Genomic DNA, 19,206 nt, shown 5'->3' on the forward strand with positions numbered 1-19,206 from the left:
TGGGTGACTGGCCAATCACAGCGAAGCTATCGGGGAAGAAGTCTTTCCCGCCGTTTATCCCTCATACTAAGCGGGGTCAGCGCTAGTGCCCCGCCCTCGGTACTGACCTCAAACATTTGGCTATGCGACACCATGCTCGAGCTTTTGTGGGTAGTCGGAAGTGGAACAGTAGAAGACGTCGGGGCGTCCCAATTCCTTTGTACCCTCCATACTACCGACGCACAAGTCGCTACTGTGAAAAGAACAAGCTCTCAATATGGTTAAGCACCACCTTATGATCGGCACGTGGACGCCGCCAGGTGTGATAATCACAGTCTCCTTCGACGATGAAACACTGAAGCTGGAGTTGGTGAAGAAGACCGAAATCCCAGAGGATGAACCGATCAGCTGGATGGCCTTTGACGTATGCGCACAACCCACGAGCCTTGATGCCGCCGGCAGTGACTGATCAACAACAACACAGCATCAAAGGAAGAACATCTACGGCGCATCAATGAAGAAATGGAGTTCACACGAGGTGAAGAGTCCGGACGAGATTGTGCACACGGGAAGCTTTCCAATCGGCGGACATCGTATGCAAATTCTGGACACCCTTACGATTACTTGCTGACAGGTGTGATAGCCAAAGCAAACGATACCGACACAAAAACACGCGCCATATTCCTCCTTCCCGCGAAAAAGCCGCCGTACGCCGTATACTGCAACCCGTTTTACGACTACGCTGGCTATGGCAACATCTTCTCTGTCAACTCCTCCGGACACATCAAAGAGAACATCCAGAATTTCGAATACTGCGAGAAAACCGCAATTCATGGCATGGTCTTCGACCCCTTAGAAACCTACCTTTACAGCGCAGATATGTGGGCGAACCGTGTGTGGTGTCACAAGAAGATAGATGATGAAGGTAGGGTAGAAACAGTAGGCTTCACTGAAGCGCCGGCTCCAAAGGACCATCCCAGATGGGTAGAGATGCATCCCTCGGGCAACTACCTATATGCCTTGATGGAAGGAGGAAACCGGCTGTGCGAGTATGTGATTGATCCAAAGACCAAGCTACCAATCTACACTCACAAGGTGTATCCCTTGATACCTCCTGGTAAGCGCTATACTCACCGCCCAGCAGATTCACCGCTAAAATAGGCACCTTAGGTATCCCCAACGCAGACACAATGTACCGATCAGACGTCTGCTTCCTGAACAAATCCGGCAATTACCTCTTCGCTACGTCTCGGTCCAACTCGTTTGATCTCACCGGTTACATTGCTGCTTTCAAAGTCGCCCCATCGGGCGCGATCGAACGACAGATTTGTCTGAATCCTACACCAACTTCTGGTGGGCATTCTAATGCAGTCTCTCCGTGCCCTTGGTCGGATGAGTGGCTCGCACTTACCGACGACGAGAAGGGTGGAATTGAGATTTACAGATGGCATGATGAATTCCTTGCAAGAGTTGCAAGATTGGAGATTGGAGAGAAAGGGTTTGGTATGAATGCTATATGGTACGACTAGTTTATATAGGGCGAAACAAGAATGCTATAGCAATCCAGGAATTTTGTACAGCATCGAATGTCACTGTGCACCATGGAATGAGTTACCCTTGATTTTTCCCATGCTTCAAGGAAATGGCTTGGCGCCTTGGAGGATGAGGGGGATAAACTCTAGCTGACGTGTGATTCGTGTGGGCAAGCAGAGAAAAGACGCATGCCGAGTGTGCTTTCCCTGCTGCAGCCGAGTTGTGACCGGAAACGTGGTGAGAAGTCTTGCGGATTTATGTTCAGCCACGGAGGAATGAGGGGCAGCGCTGCAAGTGTTTTGCCCCCAGTCTAGCGGCAGCCGGCAAATGACATCGGGGAAGCTCTTCTCCCCCCTCCAACTTGGTCATGGTCCGCACCACGGCATTGTAGTTTAGATCAGGTTAACGTTCGCTGAATTCAATACCAAACTTGCAAAATCCTTCTCATCATCTGTCCTCTATTTCTGCTTGTATTCCAAACACGTTCAACGACAAAAGAACGTCGCAGACTTACTACAGCTACCCCACACTAGCAAGACAGAATGGCGTCCAAGTCAACACCAGGCATTTTGTATGTGACTATGCAGCCCAAACAGGGTCTTCCAGAAGCACAATTCCACGATTGGTAAGTTGACCCTTTAGATAGTCGAATTCTGGCTTCGTCAAGATCCCATCTAACCTTTATTCCACCAAGGTACCAAAACGAACATGGTCCCAACCGGCTCCGCCTGCCATTCTGCAACAATGGTTTTCGCTACCGCGCAACTGATCTCGAGAGTGCGCCGGGATCAAAAGATAAGCCTGAATGGATGGCTATTTACGACTTTGACGAGCTCGAATGGCTGACGAGGGAACCATACCTGAAACTTCGCAGTGCGCCGGTGCAATCGCAACGGGAGAGAGATACTATGAAGCAGATTTTCGTGGATAGAAGATCTTACGACCTGCTTAAGGAGTGGAAGGGCAATGAATTTAAGGACTTGCAAAAAGTAGAGAATGAGGGCGAGAAGAACGTCATGATTGCTGTGAGCTTTGCGTTGCAGGATGGCGCAGATAAAGAGGAGGAGCTAAAGAAGTGGTACGAGGAAGAGCATGTACCGCTTCTGCAAAAGGTTCCCGGGTGGAGAAGGACAAGGAGATTTGTTACTTCGTATCTGGACCTTGAAAGCGGACACAAGACGGAGAAGGAATATCTCGCGCTGCATGAGTATGGACCGCAGAACGGGCTTGGAGGACCAGAGTTCAAGGCGGCTATTACAACAGAGTGGTGTGATAAGATATACAAGGACGTGGTCAAGGACCGGAAGAGGAGGGCGTACGAGCTGTACTACACATTTGGTGCTGCACAGCGTGATCTACAGAGCCTCGCAAGTAAAGACACATTTGGCGTAGAGACAACAGAGGGCAAGGTGAAGACGCACCCGGCACATACTACGCCCGAACAACGACCAGTGATAGAAAGCTTCCTCACAACAAAAGACGGCGTCGAACTCCCCTACCGACTCGAAGGTTCCAGCGACCCCAACGCACCACTGCTCGTCCTCGCAAACAGTATTCTAGTCGACTACGGCATCTGGGACGAATTCGTCACCGAGTTTCTCAAACTCACAAACAACAAGTACCGCATCCTGCGCTACAACACCCGCGGGCGCAACACCCTACCTGCAGATTCCACATGCCCGATTACCGTGCACACCCTCGCAGAGGACGTAATCACGCTTCTCGACGCCCTCCGCGCCAAAACCGCCGCAATCGTCGGCGTCTCGCTCGGCGGCGCAACAGCACTCAACGCCGGGCTCTCCTACCCAGGCCGCATCTCCGCCTTCATCGGCTGCGACACCAACGCCTTTGCGCCCGCCACCAACGCCAAAGCGTGGAACGAGCGCGTCCAGGTCGCGGAAAAGGAAGGCCTAAAAGCGCCATCTGGCGAGCCCATTGTAGGCGAGGAACTCGCAGAGGTCACGGTGCGCAGGTGGTTCGTCAAGGAATCCTACGACGATGCCGAGTTGGCCAAGAAGATCCAGCGCGTCAAGGATATGGTCAAGACGAATTCGCTACCTGGGTTCCGTGACTCGGTCAAGGCGCTGCATGAGTATGATATTAGGGAGAAGATGGCGGCGTATCAGGGTAAAGGTGCATTCTTGGTGGGCGCCGGCGATGGCGTGTTGCCCAAGACTATGAAGGAGAATATGGCGGATAAGCTGGGGAAGGGTGTGGAGCTCAAGGTTATAGATGGTGCTGGACACTTGCCTATGGTGGAGAGGCCGCGCGAGGTTGCGCAGTTTGTGGCTAGTTTTCTAGAGGGTTAAGGAAATGCGGATAGATACATGTGTAGGTTGGGTTTCGAAGAATACGACCTGCCTTGGAGAAGTTCGAGTATATTTTGGAAAAGAGTGTTGTATCCTGGTATTCTTGTGTCTTGGTTTTTAAGAAGAATCGTATACACAACCGATGTTCTCGCCGGTGGACTATCACGCAGTCATCAACCTCATAGTGCTTTACTTTCTCACCAATAGCATTACTTGAGCGATGAATGTCTTCTAATACCCCTAGTAAAGCCCTGTTCCACACACACACACACACACACACACACCTTACCTATCCTCTCTACCATCCGTCCAGCTAGTGCAATTCACGCACCGCTTCGCCTTCTCACTAATATACTTCCTACAAAACTTGCACTTGACCTGCCTCTTGACAATATTGTCGCCGCTGCCCCTGCTATAAGCCAGCGCAATGACCCAAAGCGCCAGCGCAACAATAAAAAACCTTACCATCTTGTCGAGAAAATTGCCGTATGCAAGCACGACAGCACCGTCATCGACCGCCTGCTTCGGCGTATTGTAGCCATTTGAGATGGAGGTATTATAGTTTGGGCCGTGCTGCAGGACGGCAAACTTGGCGTCGAGGTTACGCGAGAGGAAGGGGAGGAGTGAGATTATAGGCAGGATGATGTCGGACACGAGAGCATTTGCGCAGGCGGTGAAGGAGGCTGCGAGACTGCGAGGGGTTGGTGGCCAAATGTTAGTATACCTGTTATAGTGTACACACACATACTAGGGGGGAGGCGCAAGCGATCGGGCCATTGAGAGAGAAGGATTTTTTTTAATAATCCTTGCAAGAAAAAAAGGTAACACTGTACATTAAGCCGACGGCTACTTCGAGCACATTATCGCGAAGCGCAAAGTTGCTGAAGCTATCCCAGGCGTTGAATGTGTGGCGCTTGATGCCCTGCTCGGCATCGCGCAGGGTTTGTTGTGTGTTGTCATCTAGGCGTGGCATGATGGCGTTAGGAATAATGGTGGCGACGTTTGGAGGGAGGTTGGGTGCATGGGTATACTACTACGAAGAAAGGGAGAGAAAGCTGGGGTTACTTTGGGTAGCGACGTCATGGAAACCAGGAAAAAGCTCCGACCAATCACGATATTATCCGCTCTGCTGGGACACGACACCCCATACCACTGACAACGCACACGCATCCTTACATGCGCACGCACGCTCATTCCACCTTGCACCATTTTTTTTGCAAATCCAAAAAACAAATGCGATTGCGTGTTTAATCTTCGTTTCGTCATGGAAAATGTTAGTTAAGTGTACTTATGAATAGCAAATCCCCTCTCAACCCGTACTAGCTGAATCATCGCAGCTTTGCCTAATGCATCTAGAAGACCACTTTTTTTCCCACATGGATGTAGATCTCTCTCCCTCGTGCGTGGGCCTTGCTAGCGATACGCCCGAGGGGTAAAGTGTCCTAAACTTTTTTTACCCTGCGTTTCGCCATAGGTTAGGCGGTTGCAGCGCCACGCAAGACATCGCGACCATCTGCGCGCAATCGCATCCTTTGTACGCAGACCAGGACACACCCTCATGCACACATAGATTCTATCATCTTCTCTCGTTGTGCACCTGAGCCACGTACCGGGCGTGCATGCTAGTCTGTCTTGCTGCATGCAGCCACTTCTGAACATGCAATTGAATGTAGTCGTAGTCCACCCCCACCATTCGGCCCTTTTTTTCCAACGACCCTCATTCGTCAAAAAAAAAATCACACAGGACGCGCACTGCTGTGTGAGGCGTACTGGTACGTACATGCGGCGTAGTATATACATGAAGTCCGCCATCGGCGTAGACTACCCCGCCACTACGCCAGCCTCGTCTCTGATCAGAGAGAATAGTTAGCTTAGCCGACGCCGGCCCGCCCATCATGGCCGTGTGATCACGCATTGCCCTTCCTGGACGGACTAAGATCGCCCGTCTCAGAAGAAGGGTAAGAAGGGGGGTGAGAGATAGTACTGAGAAAGAAAACGCAGGGTCTCGGATGCATGGACATGACAAGTGGTCAGCTCAAAGTCAGGTCAAGAGACACACAGTCAGGGTAGATCTCATATCTGCTCGCCTAGCGCTGGGCGCGATACTCCATCTCCGAATTTTCCGCGTCGGAGGTCGGTGATTGGGTCGTCGTGGATAGCATTATGCCGGCAGCTATCATTGCGCAGCGGCTGAATGGAGTCGTAAGTAGGTGCGCGGCCGGCGGGCAGGTCGGAGCATCTGTGGAGCATCACGATGAGGATGGGCGCTTTGTGGGTGTGCACGGTGCTGGGTGCCGCTGGTCTGGCAAGACAGTGGAGGTTTGGGATAAGGGCGGTAAGCGCGCGACGAAGGGGATTTTTGTGGTGGATGGAGGGGTAAAAGGGTATCGGGGGCTGCGCCGTGAGGTCACGGCACCTTGCACTTGCTTAGCGTGCAGCACTAGTGGGGGCTGGTGTGGTGGGGGGATCCTGGATCGCAAATGTGTAGCCATCAGGAGATTGATTTTCACCCCCAAGTGGTGTCAGACGTCCACTGGGTGACGCGCCCCCGTGGTGTGCACCGAAATTGCACGAAAATGCTCGAAAGAGGGGAAGCCTGTCGGCTGCAAGACAGAGCATGCTTGAGATACCATATTGATTTTTTGCGTCTCTCTATCTGGCTCATTAGATCCGATGCTGCTTCTGTTGCGCAATCTGGAAAAGAATAGGTGTAAATGCTGACAAGTAAACGCCTCCCGATGCAACTTCCCCTGACAAAACAGTCCCGTGGTATACCAAAAACGCCTTGGAATGCTGTGCGCGTGTGCGCTGAGAAACAAAAAAAGCCACCAACACCGTGCAATGCTAGATAATCAAAAAACAAAACACCCCCCTGCTGCTCCCTAATGCTGATGCTGTAAATGTCATGTATGCAAACTGTCTCTTCTTACTCAGTCTTGATGCAGGTACCTTTGCCATGCCTTCCCCCTTGTTCATCTCGACATGTCGGTCACTGAGTCTGCCCTTGCTCTTGACTTTGACCTTGTCGATGACCTCCGGCGTTCGGCACCATCCTTTGCTTTTCTGGTTTTTGGGCGACGGAGCACAGGGCCCTCGTCCTCTTCGGACTCGTCTACAGTGAAGAGATCCGGGCTGGGTTCTCGCCAAGAGTGGCGATGGCCGGAGAGTGTACGTGAGTAGCGGCGACGATTCTGTTGCTTGCGAGCAGCAAGGTCCTGGGCACGGCCTCGACTAGGCTCAGCAATGCTGCTCCTTGATGGGCTAAGCTGAGACACCACATGGGGCGTGTCGTTTAAGCGTTCGTCATCAAGCCCCATGAAGGACTCTTCGTCGTCCTCGTAGATGGTTGGCACGTGATAGACGTTGTGGAGCGGGGCGTGGTTCTGCTTGACATAGCGAGCCCACCTGCCAGCGACGTTGGACCTGAACTTGGTCGTCTTTGCGGTGCGTGGTCCCTCGTCGGCATCGATGCCGGCGCTCAGAGACAGCTCGTAGGGATCCTCAGCGTCGGTGATGGGGGTGATGAAGTGGGCAAAGGGGTCCTCGTCGATGTCGGGCAGATGGCTGGAGTCGTCGTCGGACGTCTCGACCCATGGAGGGAAGGAGTAGGCGCGGGGGTTGGAGCGGAGATAGGAAGGCATGGCTGATAGGATGTCCTTGATGGATCGGAATAGGCAAGCGAAGCGGAGTGGTAGTGGGGGCTTTGAACTTTTTTCAACCTTGACTAAGGCGACGTGACAGAGAATCTTGTCCTCCCGGCTCCGTGCCGGTGGTGGTCAAAGAAACAGCGTGAGAGCACTCGTTGTAAGAGGGCTCGCAGCTGGAGGCGCAAGCAGGTGTTTTTGTAGTCGGAGCAGCTGGAAGGGGCACACGCAGGGGGTATATGCGTGACTTGGGCGCACGTCTCGGAAGAGTCACAGGGAGGCGGAGTCGCAGTGCAGCCTGGGGGGACAATGGGGATACAGATGGTGCCTGGGGGGATGGGGGATGGGGGATGGGGGAAGGACACAAAGGTAGAGAAGTGGTGATTAGTATGGGCCCGTGGTGTTTCCTCCGCAAGAGTGCCGGATGGGTGAATGGCGTCCTGTCGAGGATAGGCCGAGTACTTATGTTTGACAGGCCGCGATGTGGTGCCGCAAGAGGAGCCCTGCAGGTGCAGTGCATATGGCTGCGGGCTGCATTAGCGTGGGAGAGGGAGAGAAGCTTGGTGCAGCGTGGACAGAAAAGGCAAGGATTCCAGGGCCATGGGGAATGGCTGACAGGCAGAGTGATGGCTGACGGGCCACATGAGATGGTTGGTGGCACACCATCGCGGTGAGGGATGACCTGCAGCCTGCACGCGTGCATTGGCCACTGGATGTTGCGGACGACACGGCCGTTAATGCAGGATTGTCGATCGCGATGCCGACGGCGACCCGCCAGAGGCCGAGCTAGGGCTTGAGACTGCCCAGCGCGATCGTACGGCAACTGTCGACTTGCTCGTCGCAGCGCGCGGCGAGCAGGCGAGTGCGAAGAATCGTCTACAACATACCGCTGCCGTACTGACATGGTGGAGCAAAAGCACCACCACGACCACTACCAGCGGGGCACACCCACAATGCCGTCACCATCCACCACCACCATTTCATTCTCACTCAGCCTCACTCGGCCTTGCCTGCTTCGGCTCTGCCACACGTCCTCTCACACACCCACCCACTCTGCCCTCGCCAACTAGTTTTACCTTCCACTACGCGCCCCCCCCTACGAGCATGACGAGGCTGGCTGCGTGAACCTTCGTTCGGTGCCTGCAGCCGACACCACCATCATCACGCCGCCAGTCACGGCGCGGTTTGGCAATACCTGCTTCTCCCATTGTGCGCCTGGTTTCGGCCAAGTGCCTCCTCCAGCTGATGCGGCTCCAATACACCATGTCCTGCACTTGACCTCTTCTTGCCATGACACTCGCCACACGCTTCGGACGCCAAAGTAGTCGTTTGCTAATACACGACCATATGATAATGACACGCTGGGATATCGCGGCTCTCCAGCCCTGGCTCCACTCCCAGTCCGCCAATCTCGATATTCGCTTCGTTGCTATATTCCTGCATTTTCTAACCCACCCGGCCTCGTGCCGGCCTTACTTTTCTTAGGTCCCCTCAGGCCTGATACCCATCTGCCCACATGCAGCGCCATGGGCCCGCCGGGCACCTCGCAAGTGCGCAACACTGCTCAAAACTACGTCATTGCCAAAACTGCAACTCTTGCACCATCCGACCATCGCCGTGTTGCCATGATTTTTTATTTTTTTCATACAGAGCCGTGCATCGCCGTTAAGCGCGCCAGGCTGACCTGTGGCTCAATACTTGACTCAGCAGTCTATCCCACCCATTCCTGCGTCACCTGGACCCTGTTACCGCCTGACGGCACACCATGGCCTATTCCAGCAACTGTGAACTTCATGCTTTCCCACTCGCTTAGATGAACAAAGGCGGCCTGAAGATCTCACCGTCAGCTCTGGCGAGCACCTCCGCTCGCACCAAGGCGGCCTGTCCGGCTCTGATGGCGCTGCAAAGTGGACGAATCCCAGTCATGAGCGCCTCGGTAGACAGAATCGCCAGGGCACTATCCTCTTTCGAACCAAATGGCACGCGCAACAATCACAGCTACGCTTGTATTTGGGATAGTTCAGCTCTTACCGTGATTGCTGCGACGAGATTGGATCCATGTAAAAATAAAAGCAAACACTTTGCAGTAGACATGGGAAGCCGGCAACGCCGATCGGGAAATAGCCATCTTGGTTGCCTCTAAATTAGTATGCTCTTAGTTTACACACATCTCTGCCATACTCTAGCCACCTCCAGACTTGAACCTTGCTGTCGCCATCACTATCGCATGGCTCACGACCTTTCAAGAGTCGAATGTTACTGCTTCGGGTAGACTATACCTTTACAAAGCGTGACACTTTGCTTTTGCGCGCTAGTGCTCTAGTCTACTCAAATCGACCGATGGACCATTTTTACACGGACAAAATGTCTAGTACCTACTGCCAGGCACAATGCAGCAGTAGTTCCCGAAATTGCGAAAACTAATCGCCCTCCAGTCCTTCAACGTCGTTGAGCAGAGCGTATTTCGGGATAACTTTCACCGCCCTACACCGCCCTTTGGGCGTTAATTCACGACAGGATCGACGCGCCCCGCGTTCGGGAGCTAGTCGTCGCTAGCCTACAATGAAGAGCAGGGTCTCCCAAATCTCAGCATTGCCGCTCCGCGACAACAACACCATGGCAGTGGGGCTACATGTTTGTAATACCCATTTTCAAGTTCCTTGGAATAACCCGGGCTAGTCTCCGCTTTCCTGGCGTATAATTCGGCTCTTCTATGTCATCTTGCCCTGCGTTTCGTCGGAACACGAATCGCCATTGGGCGCATGTTTCATACGAGGCGCTCACCGCCGTAGTGGAATCGTCGCCAAAAACGTCGGCAGTCGATGCCAGATTCAACGCGCATGCCGATACACCCAGTCAATCTCTTGCCTCTCTTGCCTCTCCTGCAGCTCCTGCATCTTCTGGCACATTTTCCCAACGACTATGCAGGAGGCAGCTCTGTGGGGTAGGATGTAACGCGCATCCTACCAAGTCCCTGCCTGTCGGCATTGTATGTAGCATCTGCACAAGGACAAAAGTAGTCGCAAGGCGAACTTTGCATGACCTCCCCACATTTGTCCGCGGATGCGCGCGCGTACTGTGTAGAGTACTAACCTACTGCCCAACACTTTGACCAACGCCCTCTCAAGGCCTGATGAGGCTCTCACCGACTACGTCACTCTACCCGTTGCTTGAGTCCTGCGCTACAGTTGGCACAGGCAAGCGCACACTCAGGCACCCCATTACCAACCCCATCTTGACCCATCCTAGTGGTTGGTTTTTTTGCCCCAGTGAACAACAAAAGCCATCACGCGGTTGGCAAAAGAACAAGTCCCCGAAGACCGCGATCGTCAGGTTCAACAAGAAAAAAATCAGGGAACAAATGACTTAATAGCATCGCTGCGATCGAGAGAGATCTCCTGCTTGCGCGTATTGTGTCGCAGAAATTCCTTCTTCTTTTGAAGAAATTCAGCCAACGAGCGACAGGAGCGACAGGAGCATCACGAGCGAAACCGGCCAAATCGAAGATCCTGTCGCATACAAAAAAGAAAACAGTGCTAATGGTCGATTAAACCCCGCATGGCGCAATGAGATGTATGCATCAAAAAAGTATTAGCGAGGCGAACGACTAAAAAAGTGGTGGGGAGCCGTGCTGGTTGAGCGAATATCACCACCTACTTTGATCCTGGTGCGTACAACACCATAGTCCTAGTCTGTCTCTCAACAAAAAAAATGCAGTGTAGTGTATCGTAGTGTATACGAAAGCAGCAGCTGAGAGAGAAAAAGAGAGTACGCGCATGTGGGGCCACGCCTGATGAACATCTCGTCTCAGAACATCACTCTTGTTTTTTTCTCTCCAAGCATCAAAAAAAACGCTTCATTACATACAACTATGCAAAGTAACAAGATGATGATAGCTCAATCCCAGTCATTGACGCCAATGTCATGTCCACACCACATACCACACCTACACAACCCACCCTCCCTCCTCCCTTCCTCCGCTTTAGAACAAGGTTAGTCGAAAAAAACAAAACGCCGGGAACCATGGGGGGGTATTAAATCATGAGCAAGCAACACAAGGCTACTCCTAATACTACGAAGGGATGCCAATTTCATAGCCCAGCATGACCTCTGTCGACGCACCCTCCCAGCCCCTGTTGCCGCCCGTAGAAATCATAAAGTTGCAGACAGGGTCGAGATAGAGCTGGGAAATGAGGCCTGTGCGATGGCCGGGCACGATGAAAAAGGGAGTCGCAGCTGCACCAGTTTTGGTACCAGAGTCTTCGTGCGTGAGGTCATAGAGACGGAGAATGTCGTATGAGGCGCTGGTTAAGCATTTCTGTTAGCACGCATGACTTTTTTTTGGGTGGAGGGAGGGGGGCAGAAAGAGGTGTACATGTGACACGATATGGAGTGAGGGTGGGGAGAAGGGGGAGGGACTAGGTTTCTCCCTCTCTTTCTATGTTGACTTACCATACGAGATGTTTCCCATTAGGCATAGCCCGGACAGCGCTGACAGGGCCACTGACGCTAGGAAACCTGAATGTCCGTCTTGGCTCTCGCAGACTCTTGTGGAGGCTGTATTCGTCCACGGTACTGTTTCTCCTGCATGCATAGATGAAGTTGCCATCGGGAGACCAGCAGGCATTCATGCACCACGGGGGTGTGTTGCGCGGTGGTGTGATACGTGCGACGGGGTTGGGCTGCCGCCTGTCCCAGATGCGCAGTGTGCCGTCCATGGATGCATCTACAAAGGTTGTCTCGGACGATGCCGGCTGCACAGTCTGGTTTGCTGATGTGTTAATGGGTCGCTCAATGTCCTCTGCGTGAGGTAGTCCATTGGCTGCGCCATTTGACTGTGAGTCGGCTGTGCCATCTGCGTCTGGCATTGCCTCAGTCACTGTGGTAGGCTCTTTTACATCTTCACCTGTAGGCTCCTGGGGTTCTTGGACAGGGCCGCCCATGTCCACCAAGTCTAGATCGGCATTGACATCTTCATCTGCCTGCTGTATGCCATTTGCTATGGCTCTTGAAAACTCGTCGTCATCGTCCCCGAATGAAGGCAGAGTTGCTGATAGGCTGTTCTCTTGGCCACCATCGCCAAATAGAGAGTCCTGGTCCTTGTCTCCGAACAGCGAGTCATCTGGAGAGCCCTGAGCATCTTCGGTACCTTCCTCCTTGGGTATTATGGGCTTCGTGTCGATGCCATTGGGGATGCTTCCGTTTGCTCTGGGGCGGGCGGCATTATTTGAGGAAAAGGTACCATTGGCCAGAGGGAGGGTTTCCGTGTCTTGGGGTATGGGCAGTGTAGACATCGGCCGCTGCTCAATGGCAGATATTTGACCGCCACTTGTTTCGAATCTCCTCTTGACCTGACCGGTGTTCAAATCCCAGTCATTAATAGTCTTGTCCCAGCTGCCACTAAGCACCGACGTCTCATCCTGCGATAATGTCAAGACCGACACGGCCGACGTATGGTTCTTCAATGTATGGATACGGGTTCCTTCTTGATGCCGCACCGATTGCAGGTTGATACCTCCCGAGTCCAGGCCCGAGAGCAGCCAGAGAGCCTGGTGGTGGACTGCGAGCGAATAGACTGGTGACAGACTCTCAGCGCCGGCTGCGCTGTCTTCATTTTCCCAGTAAGATAACAGGACACCTGCTTTAGTGACAGAGTCCACAAATGGATGCCGTTGCGCTACGGTGAGAGCAAGCTTCCCGTTAGCGGTGTCTACCCAGTTGAATTTCCTGATATAACCGTCTGAGCCTCCAGTGAAGACCCATCGCATGTCGGGCGTTGCAGTAATAGCGTTGATCGAGGTACTATGTGGCGCGGCAATGGTAGGGATGATGTCGTACATGGGTGTATTCAAGGCTTCCTGTCGCACGCTGGGGCGGAAGGGCAGGTTGCCCAGAACACCTGTTGCTGCTGTGGCATGTGGACTCGGCGATGTGAAGGTCACTGCTGGATTGCCGTCTCCTCTACCAGGTGTTCCGCCATTTGGAATGCTGCCGCGCGGATGTTGCGAAGGACTGTCTGGCTCGTCTTGATCTTGATCTTGGTCCTGGTCCTGGTCCTGGTCTTGGTCTTCGTCGTCATTGTCATTATCTCCTTCGGCGTCATCATCGTCGCCGTCGCCGTCGCCATCGTCGCCATCGTCGCCATCGTATTCCTCATCTACATCCATAACATCGCCGTCGTCCTGCTCATCCTCGTCCTCGGCGGAGCCTGCGCGCGCGGTCAGCTAAACAGCTCTGCCCAGTGCTTGGTGGTGTACTTGCTGGCGCCATTCTCATAGTCATCCTCGTCGTTCATTCTGCATCCATAAGCACAACCTTTGCTTACTTTTAATCAACCTGGACACCGTGTGGTGGTCGCACTTGTAATGCGCCTGACGTTCGCGTTGAGGAACATGGATGAGGCTCCGCGCGTCATGTAGTAGCCGGCCCGCGCGTGCGCCACACCATTCCGCATCTGACCCAGGGCAGCCACACTTGATTTCAAGACTGCGTGATCGGCTTAGGTAGATTTGTATCCAATAAATGTGAGAGCAATATTCTCATCGTCTGTGATGCTGCCTCTACAAACAAGGGTTTTTTTTTTGAAATAGTAGTAGTTCAGCGAAACGCTGAAGACACAGTTGGACTTTCCACTGATCAATACAGTACTTAGTCTGAGATTGATTCAACCTATCACCTGTTTCACGCCACGTAATGGAATTTTCGCCCTTACTTTAGTGGCCATATTGTATGCATCTGCTGTGGGTAGGAGTGGAACAGTGTAACTAAGACAAGTCATTCGAGTTCTTTTGTCCAGGACGGCTTATGTGTCACGATACTCTCCGAGGTCCTATCGGATCCGTCTTGGAACAGAAGAGCCGTAGTAACGTATATATTGAGTATATGGCTTTTACTCGAACTCTAAGGATTTGTCTTGATTCTAAATATACTAACATGCTTAATTCTATCTACTAGGCACCCATTACCTACATGAACAATGTCCTGTGAACCATATCTCTAGAGTTGAAATCGATATTGAACTTAATGAGCTCTAAGAGCACATTGCGTACAACGGTATACTTAGTGAATGCAGTTGCTCACTACTAAGCACTTCACGAGTGGCTGTTGTCTAGCGCTCGTGATTAGTTAGCCACGTGACTACAGCGCATTCGTACTTCGTTGTTCCCGGACCTACTTTTGACCGCTGTGGTATGTGGTTCGCCAGGGGCGCATCTGCATACAATGGTGGGGAAGGGGTGGGGGCATGTGGCTTGGCCCATGCTCCAACTTCAGCGCTGAATCAGAAACGTACACGATACAATAAGAGCATCGAACCTGGAATCCCCACGATAATATAAGAATATTTCAGGTGGATTAGGCAGACTCGACCACATCCATCATCGCGCCACGCCAACAATACGGCGCAGCAATCAGATTATTTGCATCTCCCAGATCATTGTAGCCACATTACAGCTTGGGTAGCAAGTGCTGTTGCCTTCGCACAGAAAATACGTGGCCATACTGTAGTAGCACCTACTTAAACCTATCTCATCATTCATCGCTACTCCCTTCACAAAAATGTTCAACCGCGATCGAGTACCCGGTCTTCCAGGAAGCTCTCCACGACCTCCACCGCGCAACGAAGGCTACGGACAGCCACAACCCCCACAACAGCAACCACCACGTAACTACGATCCCAGAATGGCTGGATACGGCGGTGCCCCTCCACCCGCTACTCAACGTGTGCCTGTGCCTGCGAGGCAAGGCGGCGGTGGTGGTGGTGGCGGCGGGCCTGTGAGGCAATTGCGCCCGATCAAGAGCCCAGGAGGCAACGCTTATGCCTTTGGCAATCTGTATGTATACTGAGGGTTGAAATTTGTATGGGTCCTGACAGATACACAGGGTCGCAGTATCTCCTCAGGACTTCCAACCAAACCCCGACGGTTCAGACATCTACATCCTCGTCAATGGCAATTTTGCCCTTTCTGCACGACCTACACAAGGGTGCTCGCCAGGCGAGATCGGCCTTACCGACGCACAAAGGACATGGGCCGGTATATCTCTTGGTCCTCAGGAAGTAGTTACGGCGACCCAGTATGACCACTTCAGCCAAAGTCAAGGAAAATCCTACCTGGGATCGCTCGAGGTCGAAGTCGGATTCGCGGGAAGAAAGACTACAGACACACCCTACGATCAAGAAGAGCTCGCCACGTTCTTCAAGAAGAGCTTTGAGAACCAGATCCTAGCTCCTGGTCAACAACTACTTCTTGATGTCAAAAACATACCCCTCAGGTTATCTGTCCGGACGGTACAGCTTGCAGACTTATCCATGGAGAAGGAGGAGACTGACATGCCCCCTATTACTGACCCGCGAGCTCGCGGTATTCTTACAAGACACACCCAGGTCGACTTTTTTAAGGATGCTCGGTCAGAGCTCAAAATCAAAGCGTCGGCAAAGCGTGCAGCCGCAAACTCCATTATTCAGCCAGGGTTCAAGTTCGAAGATATGGGCATTGGTGGACTGGATACTGAGTTCAGTGCCATTTTCAGAAGAGCTTTTGCTTCCCGCATCTTCCCTCCTAATGTTGTGGAGAGACTAGGTATCAACCATGTGCGTGGTTTGCTTTTGTATGGCCCTCCTGGAACGGGTAAAACCCTGATGGCGAGGCAAATCGGAAAGATGCTCAATGCTCGTGAGCCCAAGGTCATCAACGGTCCCGAGGTATTGAATAAGTATGTCGGAGCGTCCGAAGAGAACATTCGGAAAATGTTCGCAGATGCAGAGAAAGAACAAAAGGAAAAGGGCGACGAAAGTGGACTTCACATCATCATTTTCGACGAACTCGATGCCGTTTGCAAGCAGAGAGGGTCTGGTAGTGGGGGTGGCACCGGCGTAGGTGACAGTGTTGTCAACCAGCTGCTATCCAAGTTGGATGGTGTGGAGCAATTGAACAATATTCTTCTCATCGGTATGACGAACCGAATGGACATGATTGACGAGGCTCTCCTCCGCCCTGGTCGTCTTGAGGTCCATTTGGAGATTTCGTTGCCTGATGAATCGGGCCGCGCCCAGATCCTGAAGATTCACACCACCAAGATGCGAAAGAACAACGTCTTGGAATCGGACGTTGACGTTGAAGAGCTAGCAAAACTTACAAAGAACTTTTCCGGAGCCGAGCTGAATGGTCTGGTTAAGGCAGCAACATCTTATGCCTTCGGTCGTCATCTTCAGGGTGGTACTACAGTCAAGGCGGATGTTGAGAATATGAGGGTCATGCGTCAGGACTTCATAACCGCGCTTGACGACGTGAAGCCATTGTTTGGTGTTGCCGAAGAAGAACTCGGCAAACGAGTGATGCGCGGTATCATCCACTTTTCGCCTTTCATCAGGGATATCTTGGAAGATGGGCGTCTATACATCAACCAAGTCAGAAATTCGGCGTCAACCCCATTGTTACCTGTCCTTTTGCACGGGCCACCTGGTTCTGGAAAAACTGCATTAGCTGCCAAGATGGCAATGGATTCGGGCTATCCCTTCATCAAATTGATTTCGGCTGAAGACATGATTGGGTATAGCGAATCGCAAAAAGTGCAGCATCTTGACAAGACATTCAGGGATGCCTACAAGAGTCCGTTGAGCATCATAGTTCTCGATTCCATTGAGTCGATGCTGGAATGGGTGCCGATTGGTCCTAGGTTTAGTAACACTGTTTTGTCTGCATTGAAGGTGCTTCTTGGCAAGGTTCCACCAAAGGTAAGTCGCTGCAAAGGGTGGAATGTAAGGAATTAAGCTAACAACTTACTTCAGAATCGTCGCTTGCTAGTGTTTGCCACCACAACCCAACGTTCAGTGCTTGTCCAGCTTGAGCTTTTTGCACGCTTCAAAGCTGACATTGCTGTGCCTAATGTCAACACTCAAGGCGAACTCGCAAACGTTCTCAGTGAATCCGGTGCCTTTTCAGATTCCGACCAGCGGCGTGCTATCAGTGAGATTGAGGAAATTACTGGAAGCAAGGAGATCGGGGTGGGTATTGATAACATCCTTAGTGGTATCGAAACTGCGAAACAGGATCAGGATGTCCCTGGCCGATTCGCTCGATACATGTCAAGTGCGATTGCAGCAAACAAGGCTTTTTAATCGGATCGCAACCACATGGAAAGGTCTAAACAATGCTTTCGGGTTGTTTCATGCAGAGCGTTACGTTTAGCAGATTGTGGCACGATACATGATCGAGCTCAAAAGATCAAAGGGTGACCCGCAATCGAGCTGGCAGAACAAAGCTGAAATCCAACCGCTGCCAGAGAATTGATTGAATAAGGTAGCTATCTATATACGAAAGGAAATCATAATCATATCTTTAGCTACATATTACAATCGGTCTTGGAAAAAGTTTTCGTGCGGTACCTCTTGGGTTAGGGTAGTCTTAGTTACATTCATAGAGTATCTAGTCTTATGTAAGCCTTAGGTTACTCCTTAAGAATTTGCCTTAATTTACTTGAACTGATTTAAGCTATACTCCCCTTCAGCTACGCTAGTCAGGCTATTAAAACTACTTGTTTTATGTACTTACTGTATAATGTTATATATCCGCAGTCTGAACATGTGATACTACACCACAATGTATAGCCGCGGTCATCTATAGACGGTAGAGCTAGGGTGGTTCAAGTTTGTATAGTCCATAGAGTGAAGGCAATTGAGCACCAGGTAAGTATGACGGTTTTGGCTGTCGGGCAATGTTCGACATGAAATCTAACGCAGCTTCGGTTTACATATCGACAGAGGTTTAGAATGTATGCCCAATCACTATGCGTAGAAGTGATGTAGCTTCATCATCAGCGGCGAACAAAAGATTATACCTACTAAGAAAGCACACTCAATTGAAGTTCTCGGCATCTAACTTACTTACCTTAATCCATGTTCTACGTGTATCTCAGTCAACTGTCAGGCTCTCATGCATACCGTTTCAATATACGCGTTACAGCCACCCGTTCGATATCCTCGGATCACGGCTCCATAACCCCTCCTTCTCTAGTGCGAAGGCGGACGAGTACCAAAGACGCTAAGAAGAGACCTTTGAATTTCGTCACCACACCCGAAAGACCCCCGACACTGTACAACATTACACTGCCTACAGCCCCCCTGTTTGTCCAGAAAATGCCGAATTCCGTCACTGTCAGACCATTTTTCGATAACCTCACATCTGACACGCGGTTAGTTCCCTGAACCCTGAGGCTTGTATGTCGTACATCGAAAGTGCACCTCTTCCCCCAATCTCCCTCTGTGCTTGCAAAGAGGAGTTCCTAGCTTCCTAAATACACCCTTGAGGGTCCCGAAGAAGCTGACGTCGTACTTGGGCCGCTTTGCTTCCGCTGCTCTGCTACTAGAGGAATTTCCCAGTCGCTATCCCTTGCTTGTATCTAACAAGAGAGAAAAAAAGGGGGGAGAGTAAAGAAGGGCAGCAAGGGTTCAGCCGTGGAGCTAATATGCATGGCGAAGAGCACGGCATGTAGTGGTGCTGGGGAGGCTCGGAAGAGGTATTGTGAGGGAAGTTTACTTCATAAGATTGCCCCTCTTTTGCTTGCCAGGAAGAGGAAGGATGGAGAGGTTTTGATTTTTCTTCTTAATTGAACACAGTTTCATATTCTGTTCTGGGAAATATAGTCATGGTTTGATATTCGAGCTTGCATCCATGTCCATCAGAATTTGGCTTTTGTATTGTTTGGGAGTGGAGAGGATATCGGGCTTGACAATCTCCGAGGTG

General features: G+C 51.7%; 5 protein-coding genes across 5 annotated transcripts; 2 read left to right on the plus strand and 3 right to left on the minus strand.

Annotated features, from left to right (window-relative positions):
* Nucleotides 1-256: 256 nt before the first annotated feature.
* On the plus strand, nucleotides 257-3,979 carry PSV08DRAFT_406528 (3-oxoadipate enol-lactonase 2; the record flags this gene model as incomplete). The annotated part of the gene is made up of 6 exons (XM_014222787.2): nucleotides 257-403; nucleotides 464-572; nucleotides 623-1,096; nucleotides 1,150-1,482; nucleotides 2,050-2,137; nucleotides 2,207-3,979. The coding sequence occupies 6 exons, from the start codon at nucleotides 257-259 to the stop codon at nucleotides 3,819-3,821; spliced, it is 2,766 nt and encodes a 921-aa protein (XP_014078262.2). The 3' UTR covers nucleotides 3,822-3,979.
* Nucleotides 3,980-4,106: 127 nt separating this feature from the next.
* Nucleotides 4,107-4,819, minus strand: PSV08DRAFT_358001 (large-conductance mechanosensitive channel; the record flags this gene model as incomplete). The annotated part of the gene is made up of 2 exons (XM_014222789.2): nucleotides 4,655-4,819; nucleotides 4,107-4,512 (listed from the first exon to the last, which is right to left on the minus strand). Exons 1-2 carry the CDS (start codon nucleotides 4,792-4,794, stop codon nucleotides 4,107-4,109), a joined length of 546 nt encoding a protein of 181 aa, XP_014078264.2. The 5' UTR covers nucleotides 4,795-4,819.
* A 1,626-nt stretch (nucleotides 4,820-6,445) lies between these two features.
* Nucleotides 6,446-7,556, minus strand: PSV08DRAFT_256300 (uncharacterized protein). Its single transcript, XM_014222790.2, has one exon. The coding sequence runs from the start codon at nucleotides 7,460-7,462 to the stop codon at nucleotides 6,794-6,796; it is 669 nt and encodes a 222-aa protein (XP_014078265.1). The 5' UTR covers nucleotides 7,463-7,556; the 3' UTR covers nucleotides 6,446-6,793.
* Nucleotides 7,557-11,268: 3,712 nt separating this feature from the next.
* Nucleotides 11,269-14,189, minus strand: PSV08DRAFT_397980 (WD40-repeat-containing domain protein; the record flags this gene model as incomplete). The annotated part of the gene is made up of 4 exons (XM_066093548.1): nucleotides 11,269-11,769; nucleotides 11,918-13,673; nucleotides 13,826-13,919; nucleotides 14,178-14,189. The coding sequence occupies 4 exons, from the start codon at nucleotides 14,187-14,189 to the stop codon at nucleotides 11,538-11,540; spliced, it is 2,094 nt and encodes a 697-aa protein (XP_065949961.1). The 3' UTR covers nucleotides 11,269-11,537.
* Nucleotides 14,190-15,022: 833 nt separating this feature from the next.
* PSV08DRAFT_213649 (P-loop containing nucleoside triphosphate hydrolase protein) lies at nucleotides 15,023-17,954 on the plus strand (the record flags this gene model as incomplete). The annotated part of the gene is made up of 3 exons (XM_014222792.2): nucleotides 15,023-15,297; nucleotides 15,347-17,198; nucleotides 17,253-17,954. 3 exons carry the CDS (start codon nucleotides 15,023-15,025, stop codon nucleotides 17,580-17,582), a joined length of 2,457 nt encoding a protein of 818 aa, XP_014078267.1. The 3' UTR covers nucleotides 17,583-17,954.
* Between the last annotated feature and the right edge of the window lie 1,252 nt (nucleotides 17,955-19,206).

The sequence above is a fragment of the Bipolaris maydis genome, assembly GCF_028858645.1.
Source record: "Bipolaris maydis strain C4 unplaced genomic scaffold PSV08scaffold_1, whole genome shotgun sequence".
Taxonomy (NCBI): domain Eukaryota; kingdom Fungi; phylum Ascomycota; class Dothideomycetes; order Pleosporales; family Pleosporaceae; genus Bipolaris; species Bipolaris maydis.